We start from the raw sequence: 20,236 nt of genomic DNA, 5'->3' as shown, positions 1-20,236 counted from the left end.
TTCGCGTGAAATCGTAACAAACAAACTGACATTCACATTTATAATATTAATATATTAGGGATTTTACAATAAGTAATAAATTAAGCAGGTTTTGTATAACTGTATTTAAATGTTGTTCACTCTATGGATTGTATAATATCCAGATTTTTGTCTGGATATTATAAAATTTGGATCTTAATCTGGATGTATAACTGAATCAAATGCGTCTTATACTTCACAAATAAATTACTGTTACTTTGCTTAGTTACTATATTACTTACTTAATCAAAATATTTTATATAGTTTTCTTATGATTGACCGAGAGACATTGTACATACCATGAAGAAGTGGGGTTGAAGCCTCAAATATTTGTTTTTAATCTAATCCTGCAAAAGAGTTAATAAAAAGCAAAGAGCTATCTTGTATAATAATAATAATAGTCTTTGTAAAATTAGTTATGAATACATTTATGCACTAATGTTGCATAGAAAGTGCTATAGAAGCTAAAAATTAAAACAGTAGGCCATCATAGTAAAAAGTTGGTAATTATTTTTTTCTGAGTATGTCGTAATAGTAGGTATAAGATTTTTTTTGTCAAAATAATGTCTTGCTGTACCAAATAAATAATGTATACTTAATTTAAGGAATTTTTAAACTTGTAATAATAGTATGAGTATATCACAATTTGTTTGTAAGTAAATTTTAATCATGCCATGAATTTATTGTAATCATTATATTAGTTTCAAATAAATTTTATTTGGCTTAGTAAAATAATTATTGTAATTTGTAATTCATTATATTTTATAGATGAAAAGAAAGAATTTTCATTTTCTCACAAACCCTAAATTCTATAAATAGATATATCATTCACCAATTTTCACAGAAAATTTAAAATATTCAACCTGTTTGTATATGTGCATAATTCAGAAAACTTTACATAGTACGAGTTTTGATAGCTTTTAAGCCCATTGTTCACCGTCAGGTAAACTAGATAAATAAGTTAGGGAAACGAAACAAAAAAAAATAAGTTGTTCATATAACGAAAAATGAGCAAAAACTACGGTCCGTGCTAATCAGTTTATGCTGGACACCGAAGTGTAGAGTTTATTGGACGTAACAATTAAGAGTCATGACGAGGAAAGGGGTCATACCCTATCGTTCGGTTGATTTTTACTTACTAAACAAAGAAAATCGGTCAATGCAATTAATTAATTTCACTTACAAAAAACGAAAACGTTATCTCGCTAGGCAAATATGTATACCTATTAGAGTACTAGACACTTTCGCTATTGTTTTACGCTGCTGGACATAGGCCTCCACAAGTTCGTACCGAAAATGGCGTGAACTCATATGTGTTGCCCATAGTCACCACGCTGGGCAGGCGGGGTGGTGTACGCAGGGCTGGCTTTGTTACACTGAAGACGCTGCTGCCCGTCATCGGCCTATGTATTTCAAAGCCAGCAGTTGGATGGTTATCCCGCCATCGGTCAACATTTGTACTAGCCATAAAAATGTTTGTCGTGGTCTGGGAGTTTGTGCAGCCCTCGTTGGTCTCCCCACCGTGCCTCAAAGTGCACGTTAAGCCGTCAGTCCCGGTTGTTATCATTAAATAGAGCTCAGTAGTCAGTATATAAATTCTATACAAAATCCATTACATTTTTATTTTAATTTTCATTTTTCGTACTACTTAATCCTCTAAACTCTATGTGATATTTTAAAGTTATTCATCAATTTTATGTTATGACTTATGTTAAAATAAAATTATTAAATGTTTCGTTGTTTGTTTCTGTAAAACTTACTGTATTGCGGTATTATACGTAATTAGTTGAATTATTTTAAAACAACATCCAAAAAAAAAGAAGAATGCTCAGGCCTACTGTTTCTTATTAGAGCTGTGCAAAAGCCAACGCAATCAAAAGATATAGCCTATTATTATATGCTATAGCATATAATATATTATGCTGCAAATTTTCGACACTCACAAGGGAATTAAAACCTAAAGGGTACTTCCCGTGAACTCAGAATCTTGAAATTTGGTACGAAGCAATCTGTTATAGCACCGATAAAGGAAAAATTGCGAAAATTATACATGTTTAGTTACATTACATAATAAAAATATATTTAATAATTTTATTTGTACGGAAACCCCGGTGCGTGTGTCCGACTCACACTTGGCCGGGTTTTTTAAGTATTTTATGTGTATCTAACAATGAATATTTCACTTGATTATTTTTTGTCATCCTATGTTATATTTTAACACAGCACATTTAACTGCGTGTGTCGATTTTGATGATTCTTGTTTTAATCGAAAGCTGGTGCTTGTTATGGGGTCCTATCGGATGACTACTTTTTGAGTAATCTTTTTTTTCGTCTACTTACTTTGTATTACTTGTCTATATAATTAAGAGGAAATGCTACCCAAGAGACTTTTGAAAAATAGGTATTTGAATAAAATGTTTCTGTCTCGCTGTATGCCGCCGCCGCCGCGCCCCGCGTCAATCCCGCTCTGTTTTGTCAATGTATGACTGTCGTGGTGTTAGTGTGCGTGCGCCAGCTATTCAGCTATTTAATTGTTGACGATATTTTTTAGTATTCGCATCTTTCGTTTGTGATTGACTACATATAGCGCATAGTGCTCTTTTTCTGAATTTGGCTTGTTTTATTGAATCATTCTCCTGGCTTACTTCTACTTTTATTGGAGGCTTACCTTTATTGGATTTCGTAAACTACTTATTATTTTGATTTATTATTTTAACTTGGATACTCTTTGTGACTTGATACATAACTATATTTTAGTAGTACTTATTGAAATACTTAGGTACTTACTTTATTTATGAATTAGGTATGTAATTACATGGTTGAGGCGTGCCTAAGAATGGGTGTTGAGATACATACATATACTGTATACATGTAGTATATAGTATAAGTGTAAGTATAGTATATATATATATATATATATATATATGTAGTGTAGTAATACATAAATAGTGTAAAACGTTTGTCTTAGTATATAATTTCTAATGTCTCATCTGTTTGTCGCGGTTATTAATACGTAGGTATAGGTTATATTAATTAACACATAATTGCGACGATATATGGTTAAAAATATTAATTAAAAAATAAACAAAAAACTTGCCTGCGTGAAGAACAACTAATAGAAAGTCAACTGAAAAGGCTGGAACAAGATAAAAATTCAATAATTACACAAAGCCAGTTAAATAAATCATAAGAATATCAAACATAATGTACTGTACACTTACAAATATCATACAGGCGGTTTTTTTAACTATTATTTTTTTTTAATACTACAATCTAATAGTAAAATTTTATTTTAGTTGATTGGCTATAACTCAGTTAGTTAGTCAGTTCAGCCTATCGCAGTGCACTGGTGGACATAGGTCTCCACAAGTTCGCGCCAAAAATAGCGTGAACTCATGTGTTTTGCCCATAGTCACCACGCTGGGCAGGCGGGTTGGTGACCGCAGGGCTGACTTGTTCGCACCGAAGACGCTGCGGCACGTCTTCGGCCTGTGTGTTTCAAAGCCAACAGTTGGATCGTTATCCCGCCAACACCTTGTTCCTCATACACCTCCCCCTAAACTACATTTCTTCGCTGTTATGTTATAACGAAGAAGCATAATATTGTTCTTTTGATTATAACGATAAAACAATAAGATTAACAAAGAAAACACCATAAATAAGATAAATCAATGTTTATTACTTGAATTAAATCTACAGAAATATCGGTATTTTTAAATTGTAATTGAGTTATGGTTCTTCTTCTTTATGTTGGGTAACATTGTCATAAAGCTGTTTGAGTCCATTAATGTCCTTCACCACCCATTCTTCCTTCCAAGGACAATAATAGTCAATCCTTAGTATCTATGAAATACAGCTTAAATTGGCTTGTTTAATAAGAGGCTCATATAAAATGCCTCTGGGAAGTACCACTTGTGTATCGTTAAATTTAGGCACAAACAGTGTTACAAACCTCAAAACTCGTATACTTTAAGTTTCATGTGCTAAAATAGAGTATATCGGGAGATTACACCCTAAAATCGTTTTATCGGTATTTATTCACCATAATCGCGAGTTCTACCGATAAATCGGTAACTTTTACATCACTGGCTCACAGCATGAATGGTTACGAAAAGAATAAAAATTAAAAATAAACCTACCTAATCCATATTTTTCAATACACGTGGAACAGTTTTACCTCTCAAATAATTCATAAATAAATTCAATAAATATTTTCAGTAATATTCGAAAGACATAGTTACAATCCATTCGATGAAAAGGGGAATACCCCACATTTTTTCGAAAGGTTTGCCGTATGAATGAAAAAAGTACAAGAATAGTTAAAAACGTGAAATCGACCAAAATATACCGAATATTTTTTACCTACTAGATACTGTTCCGGGTGCCTCGAAATCTATCAAAAAAGTAGAAATCTACTAAATCTGGTTACGCTGGTGATTGAGCTGACAACAATATTGACAATGACAGAACGAAGGCGATGCTGACACATCACTAAACATTAGTCGTTTGTCGTTTAATATTTTGCGGCTTCTCATAAGTTTTATCGGAATAAGTCTACTATGAGTTTTCTGTATACTGTAATTTAGTAGAAGTTATTTTAAAATAGAGTTAGTCGTAAGAATTATTTTATTTATATTTTCTATTTAACATATAATAATACACGTAAGATATAATCAAATATAAAAGCATGTGGCGGCATCAGCTGTGGAAGGTAAATATTTTATTTTTATATAATTTTTAAGTAAAAGCATTTGAATATTTGTAAGCTATTAGTATTAACTAGTAATTATTAGTATATTTATTCATAATCGATTACATTAAAACTAACGTACTTCTAAGTTTCGAGCATCTACCGGCGTACCGATTCCATAGTTAGGTACATATTTTCGTTTTGTTGTAGGTAATACTCCTGCTTTTCTTGTGTATACATCTATCATCTCAAGTAAAAAAACAAAAAACGTCTGTTATATCAGACATTGATGACATCAAAGACTTTAAAAAGTTACTGAGAACAAAAACAAATGTATTGGTTTTCTTTATGAACAACAACAAAGCATCGCAATCAAGTTTAGATATATTTAAAGAAGCAGCTGACACCATGAAAGGACAAGCTACATTGGCAGTAATTGATTGTTCTGGAAGGTACGTGAAGTATCACAGTTCTCTCCAAAGGGATCCCATATTATAAGATTTATTAACAATGATGTGTCAATAAAAAAACTGTAGCTGTTATTTTATTACCATAGTACATTAAAGTATAAAAATATTTTATTTCAATCAAAATTTTCAATGAGATATTTACCTTTTTTTATAGTGAAAGTAAAAAGTTATGCAAGAAGTTTAAGGTGCCTAATGATAAGCCTTACAAACTCAAGCATTACAAAGATGGTGAATATCACAAGGACTATGATAGAGGGATGACACTTAGTGCCATGGTTAACTTCCTTAGAGACCCGACAGGTGACCTGCCTTGGGAAGAAGACCCACAAGCTGCAGATATTGTTCACTTAGCTGATGCTGATGTAAGGAAAGAAACTTAACATTATATCATTATTTAGTATGTTTTCCTCAAAACATCATTACTTCTATTATGAAAACTGTTAATGACACTACTTCATTTACCCTGAGTGCTAATTTAATAATGTTGACTCAACAAATCTTGTCATGTAATAGCCATAAATATTAAATTGTAACTGTCCCAAGAGAAGTTGAATAAGTCATAAATTTGTCTCATTTTTTAACTTTGTTAGAACTCTGCAAAGTATGAGAAAACTTAAAAAGACAGATGAGTCTATAAAATTGTACTTAAGTTATGATATCACCAGGGGATATAGGGATTAATTTATATATAATAGATTGTGACCTTTTATTGTATGTGTATATAAAAACTATTGCCATGCTCAATGTATTAAAAATGTAAAGATTTATTAAATCATTATTAAAATATACTACCAATCAAGGACTTTCTTATTTTATAAAAGAGTGATAAAAAAATTGTTTATATAATATATATGTTAAAAACTCATTTCCTTGTTATCATATCAAACACATAATAGAGTTTGATGCAATAAACATGATAATCCTAAATGAATCATTAACTCAAAATCACTTTTTGGCAATTAAATATAAATAAATATTTTAAAGGAAGATGTTTTTACAGGCTTTAAACAAATTCCTTAAAAAAGGAATCGCAACGAACAAAAAATCGATGATTATGTTTTATGCGCCATGGTGTGGTTATTGTAAGTCAATGAAACCAGACTATGTGGCCGCTGCAACTGATTTGAAGGTAAAATAAATATATACAATGACACAGCTATTTACTTAAATCATCAATACATTTTGAACAGTGGCTAGCGTTAAATTTTTATTTATTTTCTCATACTATTGTTAATTTTGTAAAGATTTATGCTATTAAGGATTTTATTTGCTTAGAAAAAATACAAATCTTTATATTTGGCAGATGACACTAGCATATTTTTTTTTACATTAAGCTGCTATTGGTTTTTTCCTAATTTTTACTTGATTAATTTAGATGAAAGTAGAAAACTAAGTTCACAAAGTATTTGTTTATATTTCATATTACGGTATATTATGGTGTACGGTATATTATGGTATTATTTATTGATAGTAAAAATAAAATAAATAAATAATAATAATTGTAAAATTATATTGATTTTTTTTTTGGTTTTGAGATTGTTTGTTTGTGTGTTGCAATATTTTGAATATAATCAATCTTTAGTGTTACCATAGTTTGTTTTAACTGTAGTTGTATATAATTTTAATGTTTTTAAATTGCAATTAATAATATTAACAATTATTACATTAATTGTAATGTATTGTAATGCTATGAAATGTTGAGACTTTAATAATGTTTTATACTATAGTATTTTTGTCATCATTTGTTTAAATTCAAATAATTTTAAACTTAGAGACTAAACAGGTGTTAAATTTTTTATAAGTTGGTAAATGTTGAGATATCCTTATTTAATATTTAAAATGTTGAAATGTTGCATTGCGAAATTATTGATGAAATATTATTATATACTTTTATTACTGCTAGCATTTGGTATTTTTAACATTTCTTTTTATTTCTTACAAATTATTTTTACCAAAATTTTTATAGCTAGCGAAATGTCACTGCCTCGAAAGCATTTTGTTTTTTATCTTTTTTTTTAATAAATCAATTAGCCAAAAATTTGGCTAAATTATAAAATGGTTAATAAATTTATGAAATATGAATTTAATTTTGGTGCGAATTTTATTTATAAGTGAACTGTGTAGTGTTTGATTTCTAATAATTTTCAGTCATAATTTTATAAAATTATTCTTTATTTGTGTCTGGTTTTACAGGGTGAAGCATTTTTAGCAGCTATGGATGTTTCAAAACCAGGAAATTCTAAAATCCGTCAAATGTTCAATATAACTGGATTCCCGACCCTTTTATACTTCGAGTGAGTAATCTATACTAATATTATAAAGCTAAAAACTTTGGTGGTATGGTGACTAAATTTTTTACTGTTGGATAGCCTGTTGGATTAGATAGATATTGGATTGCTTATCAAGAAAGGATATAAGCTATTTAACATCACGCGACATTCAAATGGAGCGAAGCAACAATAGATATTGTTGCAACTTTTAAATGAGGATAATTTGTTCCTTTTATAGGATAAAATATGGAAAAATATAAAAAAATATATATACGAAAATAGTTGCGGGCAACAGCCAGAAATATAAGACTGTAAAATAACATTGCATTGTATTATTTACAAAGCATTTTCATGAAACATTAACAGTTATCTGAGCTGCGCAATGTCTCATGTTAATCCCTGTATGTTTTTAATATCCAAAGCCTTATCTCGATTTCTTTACCGACCCTACTCCCACACTCGTTAGAGAAGATCACATCTAAATAATACTGCTTTCAATTAATGGTGAGTAAGATGACCAGAGCTCCTGGGATGATTAGGAAAAAAACTTTGAAAATAGCTGGAGTTTATCTTTCCCCAGAACATTCGGTGGGTGAAACTAGCACTTAGTTTAATTTATTCCTATTAATTCTTTATGTTTGCCGAGTTCTCAATTATGATTTTTCTTCTGATCAATTATAGCGTGTTTGTGTATTTAATATCAGTTAATTATGTTGTTATCTATTATTTTTTTTTATCACGATATATAAAAAATATGTAATAAATAAAGTAAAAATGTGTTTATTATTTGTGCAGAATATTTTATCTCAAGTAAATTTTATTATTTTCCATGTTATATATATTAACATAATAAGGGCTGGGATAGTGATACGAGCCAGAGTTCTTTCGTTTGTTTTGTTCATTTCTAAGCAATATGTAAATGACGACAGCAATATTTGGGAATAACGTCATTAATGAAGTCGCCATCGAATTATAGGGGGCATCCATTAATTACGTGACCTATTTTTAAATCAGGCTCCTCCCCCCCTTTAGATGAGATTTAGTGAGATTTGCCTGGGTCCCTTTCCTTACGTGAGATTGACGATTATTATTCGGGAAAATAATGAACCGTTCAGGAATACTATATCCCACCAAAAACATTTTCATGTAAAATGTTGCCAAGACGAGATCATATGGCTCGCACTGTCAAAAAGTTATCAGATCTCATGTAGAGCCAAGCTTCTAACTCTACACGCGCTAACTCTACAAACCCTAACCTCACAAACTCTATACCTTAGTCAAAATATGTGGCTTGGCCGTTTCGCTACCGTCACGTGGGCGTAAGGTGAAATTTTTTTCACTGTTTTTTACTTTTCTGTCATACAATAGTTCTATTAAATAAAAAATAAAAAGAAGAAGAATAATTGATATACATATAATACAAATAAAAATAAAAAGAGAAAATATATTTATATGAATGAGACAGGAAAGTCGTCATCTACAACATCGGCAGCCGGTAGTAACGAAACGGCCAAGCCACATATTTTGACTAAGGTATAGAGTTTGTGAGGTTAGGGTTTGTAGAGTTAGGGCGTGTAGAGTTAGAAGCTTGGCTCTACATGAGATCTGATAACTTTTTGACAGTGCGAGCCATATGATCTCGTCTTGGCAACATTTTACATGAAAATGTTTTTGGTGGGATTTCACTTCTTTTTGTAAGTTGCTCATGACAATATTATAGTTGCATTTTACCTCCGACACATTTTATACCATAAATATCATCCAATCTTCTCCATATTCGGTTTAAGCACGCTGTTTTTGATTTTATGTTGAACTGATATGCAAACGGTGATCTCCGCCAAAACTTAAATACCAAAATTACAAAATGTAAATTTTCGACATAAACTAATAACTAATTTTTATTTTTTATGTACTTTATTATTATTATTAATAACAAGGAGTCCCTATATCAATTTTCAGACCTCTAGCATCAAAATTTGCGGAAGTCTCATACAAACTTCCATCCCCTAGTTTAAGGGGTTAGGGGGTAAAAGTTCCAGGTTTTAGAATTTTTTTGTTGTTTGTGTCCTAATACTAGCTTACATACCAAATTTCAGCTTTCTGGGACTTCAGGAAGTACTCTAAGAATTTTGATGATCATCAGTGAGTGACGAAATCGGGGTTTTTTAGATATCAATAAAATCTAAAGTATAAGAGCTATGTAATTGAAACTATATGTTTAATAAGTTTACTATTGACATCATATCCCCAGAATTTTGTTTATCTAGTATAATCCAAACCCAAGTTATGAGGGTTCAAAAAAACGACGAAGCACTTCGAGAAAAGATAGGTAGTGCTTTTCGTTTTTTTTTTTTGTTTTTTTATTATTTTTTTTTTTTTGGTTCGTCTTGGCGGGGGCACTACCGTGCCCCCAGATTTAATTAATTTAAATTAAATAAAATTCAAAGCAAAAACTAAATGATTTTAATAGCCATGAGATTTATTTTAGCGGGCAAAATGAAAACTCAAAATAATTTTTAATATTTTATATTTTTGAAGTGAGATTTTCAAATAATTCACACACAATTTCAAAGCCAGCAGTTGAATGGTTGTCCCGCCGTCAGTCGGCTTTTTAAGTTTCAAGGTGGTAATGGAACTGTGTTATCCCTTAGTCGCCTCTTGCGACACCCACGGGAAGAGGGGGTATATTATTTACTGCCGTAGCCACACAGCATATATTGTCAGATAACTATGTATATTTTATAATTGGTCGAATTGAATATAAAACTTAATAAGAATTGCAATTGAATAATAATTGTGGAAGGACTTTAAATTAAAATAAAGTGATTTCATTGTATAATTTACTAATGTAGGCTCTTGATTCCAAATATGCAATAAAACAGTAAAACATAAGCAGTAGTTTAGCTTTGAATAGAATTTTAGTTTTGCAGTACAGTTTTAGATGTCTGTTAAATTATTTTTTTATATAAAATAAAAGTTTTTTTCTATTTGAGTACATATAACTTACACTTATAGAAAGTAGTATGTGGTTCAGATCAGTACCTTCCGCTTGAGTTGGCTCTGTACATATCTATATAATATATATCTTTCCCGATCAGTCGCTCTATGAGAGCAACAAATGCAACCGATTTTGCTATGCAATTATGTAATCCCGTAATGGAACAATAACTTTCTAGTATGGAATTTGTTGCGTCATTATTCGGAGTGTATCCCTGACTTCGAAGAAGATGAGATTAGTGCAGCGCTCGGGCAGCTTAAAAACGGAAGGGCCCCGGGGGATGACGGAGTCACCACTGAGCTCCTTAAAGCCGCAGGGCGATCTGCCCTAAAAACCTCTGCAAGACTCTTTAACGCCGCCATCCACCGAGATACCCCGCTGGAGGCGTGGTCCAGGAGTGTGGTGGTGCTATTCTTTAAGAGAGGCGATGTCTCTGTTGAAGAATTACAGACCGATCTCACTTCTGAGCCACGTCTATAAGCTGTAGTGCTATTCTGTAAGAACATTTTCGTGTCTCGACAGCGAAATCCGCGGTGAGATATCAAATTCGTATTCATTAAAACTCGACAGTCCCGTAGCGCCACACTTGTGAGTGCGGCGATGAGTCGAACCCTGTTGTGTGAGAACGTTGACATTTAATAGTATGAATTCGGTATTCTGTAAGGGGATTTACCGCTTCACACATCACAATTCGAGACTTGATTCGACACTTGACTTCATATACATATTCTAAAATAAAGTCATAAGAAAAGAATATCGATAAAATAAACACAGCTCTAAATTGCCGCTCTTCGATTCGACACTCACTTCACATCGCTTGTGCGTACGGAATGTTTACAGAATTCCAAACCAAGGTGAAGTGGGTTCGCTTTCGAAGTGAGCGCTGTCACTCGGGTGAAGCTCGATATCGAAATTGTTATGTACAGAATAGCCCTGCTGTTTTCGAGGGTTGTTATGAATCGTCTCGCCAGAAAAGTGGACGAATTCCAACCACCTGAGCAGGCTGGGTTTCGAAATGGCTACAGCACCGTAGACCATATCCATACTTACCATACCATATCCATACGGCAGATTATTCAAAAGACAGAAGAATATAATCAGTCGCTGTGTATGGCATTTGTGGACTACGAGAAACCCTTCGACTTTGTCGAGACCTGGGCTGTTCTGGACTCTCTGCAGATATGTCATATCGACTGGCGATATATTGAGGTACTGACATGTATGTACGACGCGGCGACAATGACCGTTCATGTCCAGGACCAGAGAACAAGACCTATTTCCTTCCATCGTGGGGTAAGACAGTGAGATGTAATATCACCGAAACTGTTTACCACTGCGCTGGAGGATGTCTTTCAGACCTTGGATTGGGGGGAACGAGGCATCAACGTCAACGGTGAATTCATCTCTCACCTTCGTTTTGCCGACGATATCGTTATCTTTGCGGAGACGTTGGATTAGCTAGGCCAAATGCTGACCAGCCTAAACGAGTCCTCCCGACGTGTCGGTCTCTGTATGAACTTGGATAAGATGAAAGTTATGTTCAACGATCAAGTCATACCGAGACCGGTATCGGTCGATGGTACCCTTCTCAAAGTTGTTCAGGATTATATTTACCTAGGCCATACTATCCAACTAGGCCGTAACAATGGAGGCCGATAGGAGGATTCGGTTGGGTTGGGCGGCGTTTAGCAGGGTTCTTCGAGTCTTCACTTTGAAGATTCCGCAATGCTTGAAGACAAAAGTCTTTGAGCAATGCGTCCTGCCTGTGTTAAAATACGGAGCCGAGACGTGGACGCTGACGAGGGGACTGGTCCACAAGTTTGAAGTCGCTCAACGTGCAATGGAACGGGCTATGCTTGGGGTTTCTCTCAAAGTTAGGATTAGAAATGAGACTATCCGCGAAAGAATGAAAGTAACCTACATAGCCCATAGAATTGGCAAGTTGAAGTGGCAGTGGAGCGGTCATCTGTGTCGCAGGACCGACGGCCGTTGGAGCAGACGGGTCCTGGAGTGGAGACCGCGTCTTGGCAAACGCAGTGTGGGACGTCCTCCGGCCCGTTGGACCGACGATCTACGTAAGATTGCTGGTGTAGGCTGGATGAGGATTGCGGAAAACCGGGATGTCAGGCGCGAACTTGGGGAAGCCTATGTCCAGCAGTGGACTGCAATGGGCTGAACTGACTGACTGATGGAAATTATATAATTACCGTATTATTACAGAAAAGGGCAGCTCAGGTTTCCCTACAACGGAGATAACAAACACCAAGCAATTGTGGACTTTGTGAGGGATCCTCTGTTTCAACAGCAGAAGAAAAAGGAGGTCGCCGATGAAAGCTGGTCTAAGGATTCTGACGTTGTACATTTGACTGGTATGTTTTTTTGTGACACATAAAAAAAAATTGATGGGAAACTAGGATTAGTTTTTGACATTACTGTTATATTTCGCCCATGATTATTAAAAACGTTGGATGTGAAAAACAGCAACTTTACAGGAGAGCGATTCAAAGTGTAAATTGCGTGTATCTTTTTACTTATTTTAAGCAGGATCATGAAATTTTACAGGCTATTTATGCTTAATATTATTACTAGCCGGTATTTAATGTGTAGTAATTATGAGAAAAGTCACTTGTTACATTTTTAACGGGTTAAGACTAATAGGTACTGATTTGTCAGAAGTACCACAACTAAATATTATATGCATAAAATAAAAAAAATTCTCTTCAGCTGATGATAGACTCGGTTATTTGGGAACGTTTCGAATAAACAAAAAAAAAAAAAAATGCGATTTTGCAGTTCCGACGATGTTAATAGTCACTAGCGATTTGTCTTTGGCATTTAAAAATTAGAACTAACTTTAAAATTACATAGAGGTTTTTAAGTACTGATAACACAGGTTTGTATATACAAAAAATTGTTACTTTTTAATGGTGCCAAAAGAGTTGTTTTTATATATAATATTTAACACTTAAATATAGTGTATATTATGTGTATATTATCAAATAAAAAGTATGCGTATATTATAAAATAAAAACAAATTAAATCTATGGTGACGTAAATGTAAGTCATATTTAAACATTAAGGTGGAACATAAAACATACAGTTCACCATGTTTTTAAAAGGAAAATTTGGAAATATCATCTCATACTCGTATTAACAAAAGGTTATTTTTTTTTAATCATAAAATTACAAGACTGTTTGAAAATCAGCACTCAACTGGTTTCATACATGTAAAAATATAAAAAAAAAAACTATATCTTACACTATCTGTTGAATTATCTGTTAATCTGTTTTAATATAGATAAGATAAATAAGCACTTAATGGAATTGATTGACGTTGCATAATTTATAGGTGGGTCGATCGACTCTTCTTTGTACATTTTGTAAGGATTTAAAAAAACAGTAAGTAAAAAACAAGGCGAATTTCTTTTACATTTTCCTTCCACTTTATTAGAATATTTACTAATCATCTTCTGATGTTCATTGATATGCTTAGGATTACTATGGCCATCTTTGTTTTTATTTTAGAACTTTCAAAGGCTGTAACTTAGTGGACAGAAGTTTAGAAAACAGTTTGGAGATTCAATTTGTTATTTTTTTTTTAATATTATAGCAAAATAAAAAATAATAAAAGTGGAAAATATGTAAATGGGTTTGGAAAGTATTATAGATTGTCATAAAAAATAGAAATGATTGCACTTTCATACAATATTTTTAAATTAATGTGTCAATGAATAGCTGAACTAGTCATGAGGACAGCAATTATTTGTATGGGAACGAGATCTTGTCAACTAAGCAACTGTTAAAATAATTAAAAGTAATTGAATCATGATAATGAAATACCGTTTAATATCAGTGCTGTGTATTCTAAAAACTGTTTATAATATGAAATTTCGTAAATGATTAGTTTTCTGAGTCAATACATATATAGTAAGTTAAAAAAATTATATATAGGTATTGTAGCAGTATTGAATAGAGAGTAATTAATTTTGATAAGGATTAAAAAAAGAGCAAATAAGATACAAATAAAGAGCCCTTTCTAGCGGCGGCATTTCAATTTAAATTGTTCTTTTATTTAAATTCTGGCATTACTATAATAGTTAGACTTTTTTGTAAATAATGATTTGTTCTGCAAAGTTGTTAGTACATTATTTTATTCTATTATCAATAGTTATCGCAGCGCACGCGTTTTAAAGAATATTTTCGATTAGTAATATTTTTTAAACCTTTGGTTACATTTGTAGAGTTTTACTAAAGATCCCTAATTTTTTTTTTTTGAAAAAATAATATAGCCCATGTCACCCGCGGATAGTGTAGCATCCCGACAGTAAAATAATTTTTCAAATCGGTTCAGTAGTTTCGGAGCATATTTAATGCAAACAAACAAACAATCAAATCTTTCCTCTTTATAATATTAGTATGATAGATAATTATTTGAATATGGTAATACCTAATCTAACTTTCCCTAATACTATTGAAAATTTAATTTTGAAATATTTCTTTTGGCGCGTTAGGGAAAAATGATTCAAATTTTTACAATGTGCACAAAAAAAAAAGCCTTCTTACGTGTACATAAATACACACACACTTTATTAATTATTCATAGTTTTTCTTGTATTCAATTAGTTTTTATAATACAGTTGGAAATTCTTTTAAGTATGAAACCGTTTCGTACATTAGTTTTATACAAATTACAACGAAAAGCGGTAAAAGAAAATTGTTATTTGTTTTATGCGTGGAATTTAGATAAAAAATATTGTTCAGTTCGCAGAGTTACAAAATAAATAAATTTCTAAAATAAAAGTACCTAAGTTACTCCTTATTACATCAGCTATCTGCTAGTGAAAATCCCGACAAAAATTGTAAAAAATGATATTTTTGTATATGTAGCGTGTATACAATATGCACTATTCAATATGCACTTAGTAAAAAGTGGTTATTTTAATATTACAAACTGACACTCCAATCTTATATTTGTATAGATTTTATCTTTTATGCTTTATTTCTTATATATATTAATTTTTAAGTTTATTTTTATTTTGTGTCACTATATTAGAATGTAATTTCTTTACACTTTGACACATTGACAATAGCTCACGAAAATCTTATTTATAAATGTCAGTATGAAACCAATAACGTATTTTAATATATTTGAATTAAGATGAATTATTTTCGCTTATTGACTAAATTGAATGGTAACATTAACTACGTAACGACCATGTGTGAATGTTAAAGATATTTATTATTTTTGTCATATTTTACTGTTGTATTTGTTTCAGCTCAAACATTCGACGCCGTATTATCAAAAACAGAACATGCTTTGGTTGTTTTCTACGCTCCGTGGTGTGGACACTGCAAACGAATTAAACCGGAATTTGAAAAAGCTGCAACTAAGATCAAAAATGAGAAGGTAATGTAAAAAATATATATAATATACTGTGATTTGTTGATTATTTATGACAAAAAAAAAGATAATGAGAGGCTTTATCTAATTACTGGACTAATATCTACCAGTAAATATAAGTTAAAAATATCTTTAGAGCCTTACAATAAAATAATCGAACTAAAACTACTATTAGTAATATTATAGGCAGACTGGTTGTGTATATGAGGGAGATATTTGATCTGTAAAAGCAATCTAATTTCAATATAATGAGACTCCTGTTTTGGAAACAGACAGACAGACATAAGCATTAATAAGATATAATTAGTGAAATCATATAATATATTGCAGATAAATGGTGTATTAGCAGCAGTGGATGCAACAAAGGAACCCGATTTAGCATCTAGATTTGACGTCAAAGGTTACCCGACATTGAAATACTTCAACCGAGGCGAGTACAAGTATGACGTTGGACACGCTCGTCAGGAGGAACAAATTATTGCATTTATTAAGGTACAAAAATGTTTTTATATGTATAGATATAAATAAAAGATTATCACTAAATGCGTTTCTAAATATAAAACTCGAGAATGGACAGACCAAGGTGGGTTTTTTTTGTAGTTTTTCTTTCTTCCTAGAAAACTTGTATGAAGCAGAAAGAAAGAAAATTAGGCAGAAAATTAAAAAATTACAGATAATGTAATTTATAAGACATCGTTTATTCGTTTTTGTAATTTGTAAGTTGCATTAAGAAAAATGTGTTGCAATCTATTATTACTGACTGAAAAAATGAAATGGAAGGGTTTATCTCTCGAATATATAGCATACTGCACGTCATATCTGTGATTTATATTGATTAATATTTACAGTATATTAATCGAAATAAATGTTGATAATATGATGTCATCATGTACAGCAGCAGTGGGACGTCGCGTTGGCGCATCGGTCACAGCCATGGATTGTACCTGTTGCGCTGGCGGTTGCGGGTTCGATCCCCGCACATGATATATATTTGTATTGGCCATACAGGTGTTTGCCGTGGTCTGGGTGTTTGTGCAGTCCTTGTGGGTCTCCCCACCGTAACTCGGAGAGCACGTTAAGCCGTCGGTCCCGGTTGTTATCATGTACACCCGATAGCGATCGTTACTCATTGTAGGGAATATATCCGCCAACTCGCATTGGAGCAGCGTGGTGGACTAAGCTCTGATCCTTCTCCTACATGGGGAAAGAGGCCTATGCCCAGCAGTGGGATATTACAGGCTGAAGCACTTGCTTAAACGCTATATATGAAGATCTCAAAAATTACTCATTCGATTACGATTCTGATCATTTCTCTTAAATTTAAAGAGACTTTTTTGACATTTTGTAATGTAAATATAATTTTATTTGGTGATCTGAAAAATAATCAAATATTTAATAATTCACAATCAGTCACCACAAGAGCCGCCGCCCCCTCCACCCCCAGAGACACCCTGGTCTGAAGAGGAGTCAGCTGTCCGTCACCTCGACTCATCAAACTTCCGCTACGTCCTCCGGAAGATCAAACATGCCATTGTTATGTTTTACGCACCTTGTAAGTACATAAAAGTAATACATACAAAGGTATTATTACTTTAATTTTTAAACAAAATTAGAAATTATTGTTGTCTGAATTAATTAATTAATGTATTTATTAGTTATTTCACATTTTGTAATTATTTCCTATTAGTAAATATGTAAAAAATGTTTTGACTGATATGTTAAGATATACAAGTGTATATATAAAATTAACAGCATAACATATGCGTGTTAGCTTGTACGCCGTTTTAAATCTTCTTATTTAACCTATATTGCTGATCTTTATATATTTAACGATAACTACTGATGTGATAGGACTTCGTACATTCAATAATATAAAAGAATAGACAAGAAAATTAATATTAAATTATTGAGTTAATAACTTGAAAAAGTTAGGTTGTTACTGACAATATTTTTATTTCGATATCACAAATTTATAAGCTTAATTAATTAATAAAATTTATTTTATTTACAGGGTGTGGTCACTGTAAAAGTACGAAACCGGAGTTTGTTAAGGCGGCCGATAAATTCGCAGATGAACTAATGGTTGCTTTCGCAGCAGTGGATTGTACACAGCAAAAAGATTTATGTGCAAACTATGATGTCAAGGGATACCCCACTATTAAATACTTAAGCTACTTTGATAGGGTGATCCAGGATTACAGTGGGGGGAGAAAGGTGAGATATATATATATATATATATATATATATATATATATATATATATATATATATATATATATATATATATATATATATATATATGTACTATTTGCATATATACTGACAAATTTTGTCTGCATTATATTTATTGATAGTTGGTTATATGCAACAGCATGATTTTCGTATATATGTATGTATAAATTAGTTTTCTTTATTGCACTTAAAAAATAAAATAAAATATGGTAAGTTATAAATTAAATTATTTAAAAAAAATGTAGATTAAGTTGCAATATTCGTAGTAAGACGACGGAGGTAGAGTATTAATTTAAAATCAGAAGTGTACAAAACGACAGTTACGCTCCAATATTACTGTAATTGCTTTAGAATTGGTCTTGATGACTCCACTTCTAAACGGTGAATTAACGATTTGAAAGTAGTAAATATTAAAAAGTATTACGCGAGGATAACTAGCCCAATATGTGACTAAAGTAGGTAGAATTCAAATAATTGTTTACATCATTAAATTAAACAACATTTTGTTATTATAATAATTTTGTACATATGTACAGTAATGCATTCGGGTTCCAAGAATATAAATAAGTGACAACATTTTAATAATTGATTTAATATAAGACGTGAAGGTTATTTTTTTATTTATTCATCCAGGAAGCAGACTTCGTATCGTTCATCCAAAGTCAGATGGATGGTCCACCTCAGACGGTGAAAAGCAACCAAGATGCTGGTTTCGGAGTTAACGTGGTCTTAGCTGATGATGGAAACTTCTTCGATATGATATCCTCGCCCTCGCCTACATTTGTAATGTTTTATGCCACATGTAAGTTTATTTTGTTTTTTATAGGCCCGTCTCTGCGCCAGCAGTGTGTAGTGACCCTGCTATCTGCTCCGTGGTTGTGGGTTTGATTCCTGCCGCGAGTATGGTTCTAATATGTGTATTAGATAACTAATAGATCACTGTGTATGTTAAAGATATTTGTTTATTTATTATTAATTGCTGACCCGGCGAATTATGAACCGCCTTTTTTTTCGTAAATGTATCTTTTTTTTCTTGTATAATAAACATTCTCTTAACATTAAGGAACAAAGAAAAAAATATGCAATTTTCTGCAGTCTCATTTTTAGAGCTTCATTTTCTGCAGCCAATGGATAATTCAAACAGACTTTATATATTTTTAATGGTTTTATATTCATGTGTTAAAGTAACACACTGTAATAGTAATAAATGTTACTTGCAATAGATAAAAATTTTTTTGTTACAATACTTTGGGCAAGACATATTATTATTTATATGTCTTATCTATATAGATAATATAGTAAAAGAAATGTATATTTCCAGGGTGCGGACACTGTTCAACAGTGAAACCAGCGTACAGTCGTCTAGCAACTAAAATAAAGGGGGAAAACAGTAACATAAAAATCGTGGCAGTTGAAGCCGGCGAAAATTCAAAAGTTTCTGATTTTGCTGGAATCCAAACACTACCAACATTCAAGATATACAAATTTGGTAAATATTTAGCTGATTACGAAGGCGATAGGTCTACAGAAGATATGTATAAATTCTGCAAGTCACACTCTAACGCGAAAGATGAGTTGTAATGATGATGGCGGATAACAATGTTTTTTGTAACTTTTAGTAAGTAATTTTTAAACGTAATATAGTCCGGTTTTCTACAATTCCACTTACATTTGAAAGAAAATTTGTTTTTTTACTAAACTAAAAATCTGAGGACTCGAAGTTTAAAACTAATTCAATTAATTCCAATATTCAGTAAAAGCATCTGGATTTTATTTTTATTTTTAATATGGATGTGTCATTTTTGAAAATTACTTTCTGAATTTTAATTAATATGCTAGCACTGTTTAAATGAATTAATTTATCTTTGTATAGATTTAAACTATTTTAGGTAATATATAAATGTTAAATCACTAATTACTGTTATTAAGGCTCAAAATAGAAAATTTATCATGTGATTTGTTCTGAGTTTCTGGTACTTTTTCACAAATGCCTGGTCACGGGAACACTACTGCAAAAAATACTCTAAATATACTATATCAAGTCTTAATAAGTTCTTTATGATTAAATATATTATAAAAATCCGGTTACTATATAAAAAAATATGATGCGCTGTACTCACAATACGTTCAATTATGGACACGACACGTTCGAATTGA

General features: G+C 31.9%; 1 protein-coding gene across 1 annotated transcript; it reads left to right on the top strand.

The window, feature by feature from the left end:
* The first annotated feature begins 4,506 nt into the window (after positions 1 to 4,506).
* On the top strand, positions 4,507 to 19,756 carry LOC123668663 (protein disulfide-isomerase A5). The gene is made up of 12 exons (XM_045602373.1): positions 4,507 to 4,729; positions 4,919 to 5,160; positions 5,333 to 5,540; positions 6,179 to 6,307; positions 7,372 to 7,472; positions 12,667 to 12,815; positions 15,723 to 15,853; positions 16,178 to 16,339; positions 17,258 to 17,399; positions 17,859 to 18,061; positions 18,713 to 18,881; positions 19,401 to 19,756. Exons 1-12 carry the CDS (start codon positions 4,706 to 4,708, stop codon positions 19,658 to 19,660), a joined length of 1,920 nt encoding a protein of 639 aa, XP_045458329.1. The 5' UTR covers positions 4,507 to 4,705; the 3' UTR covers positions 19,661 to 19,756.
* Positions 19,757 to 20,236: the final 480 nt, after the last annotated feature.

The sequence above is a fragment of the Melitaea cinxia genome, chromosome Z (genome assembly GCF_905220565.1).
Source record: "Melitaea cinxia chromosome Z, ilMelCinx1.1, whole genome shotgun sequence".
Lineage (NCBI taxonomy): Eukaryota > Metazoa > Arthropoda > Insecta > Lepidoptera > Nymphalidae > Melitaea > Melitaea cinxia.
This window is presented reverse-complemented; position numbering and strand designations above follow the sequence as displayed.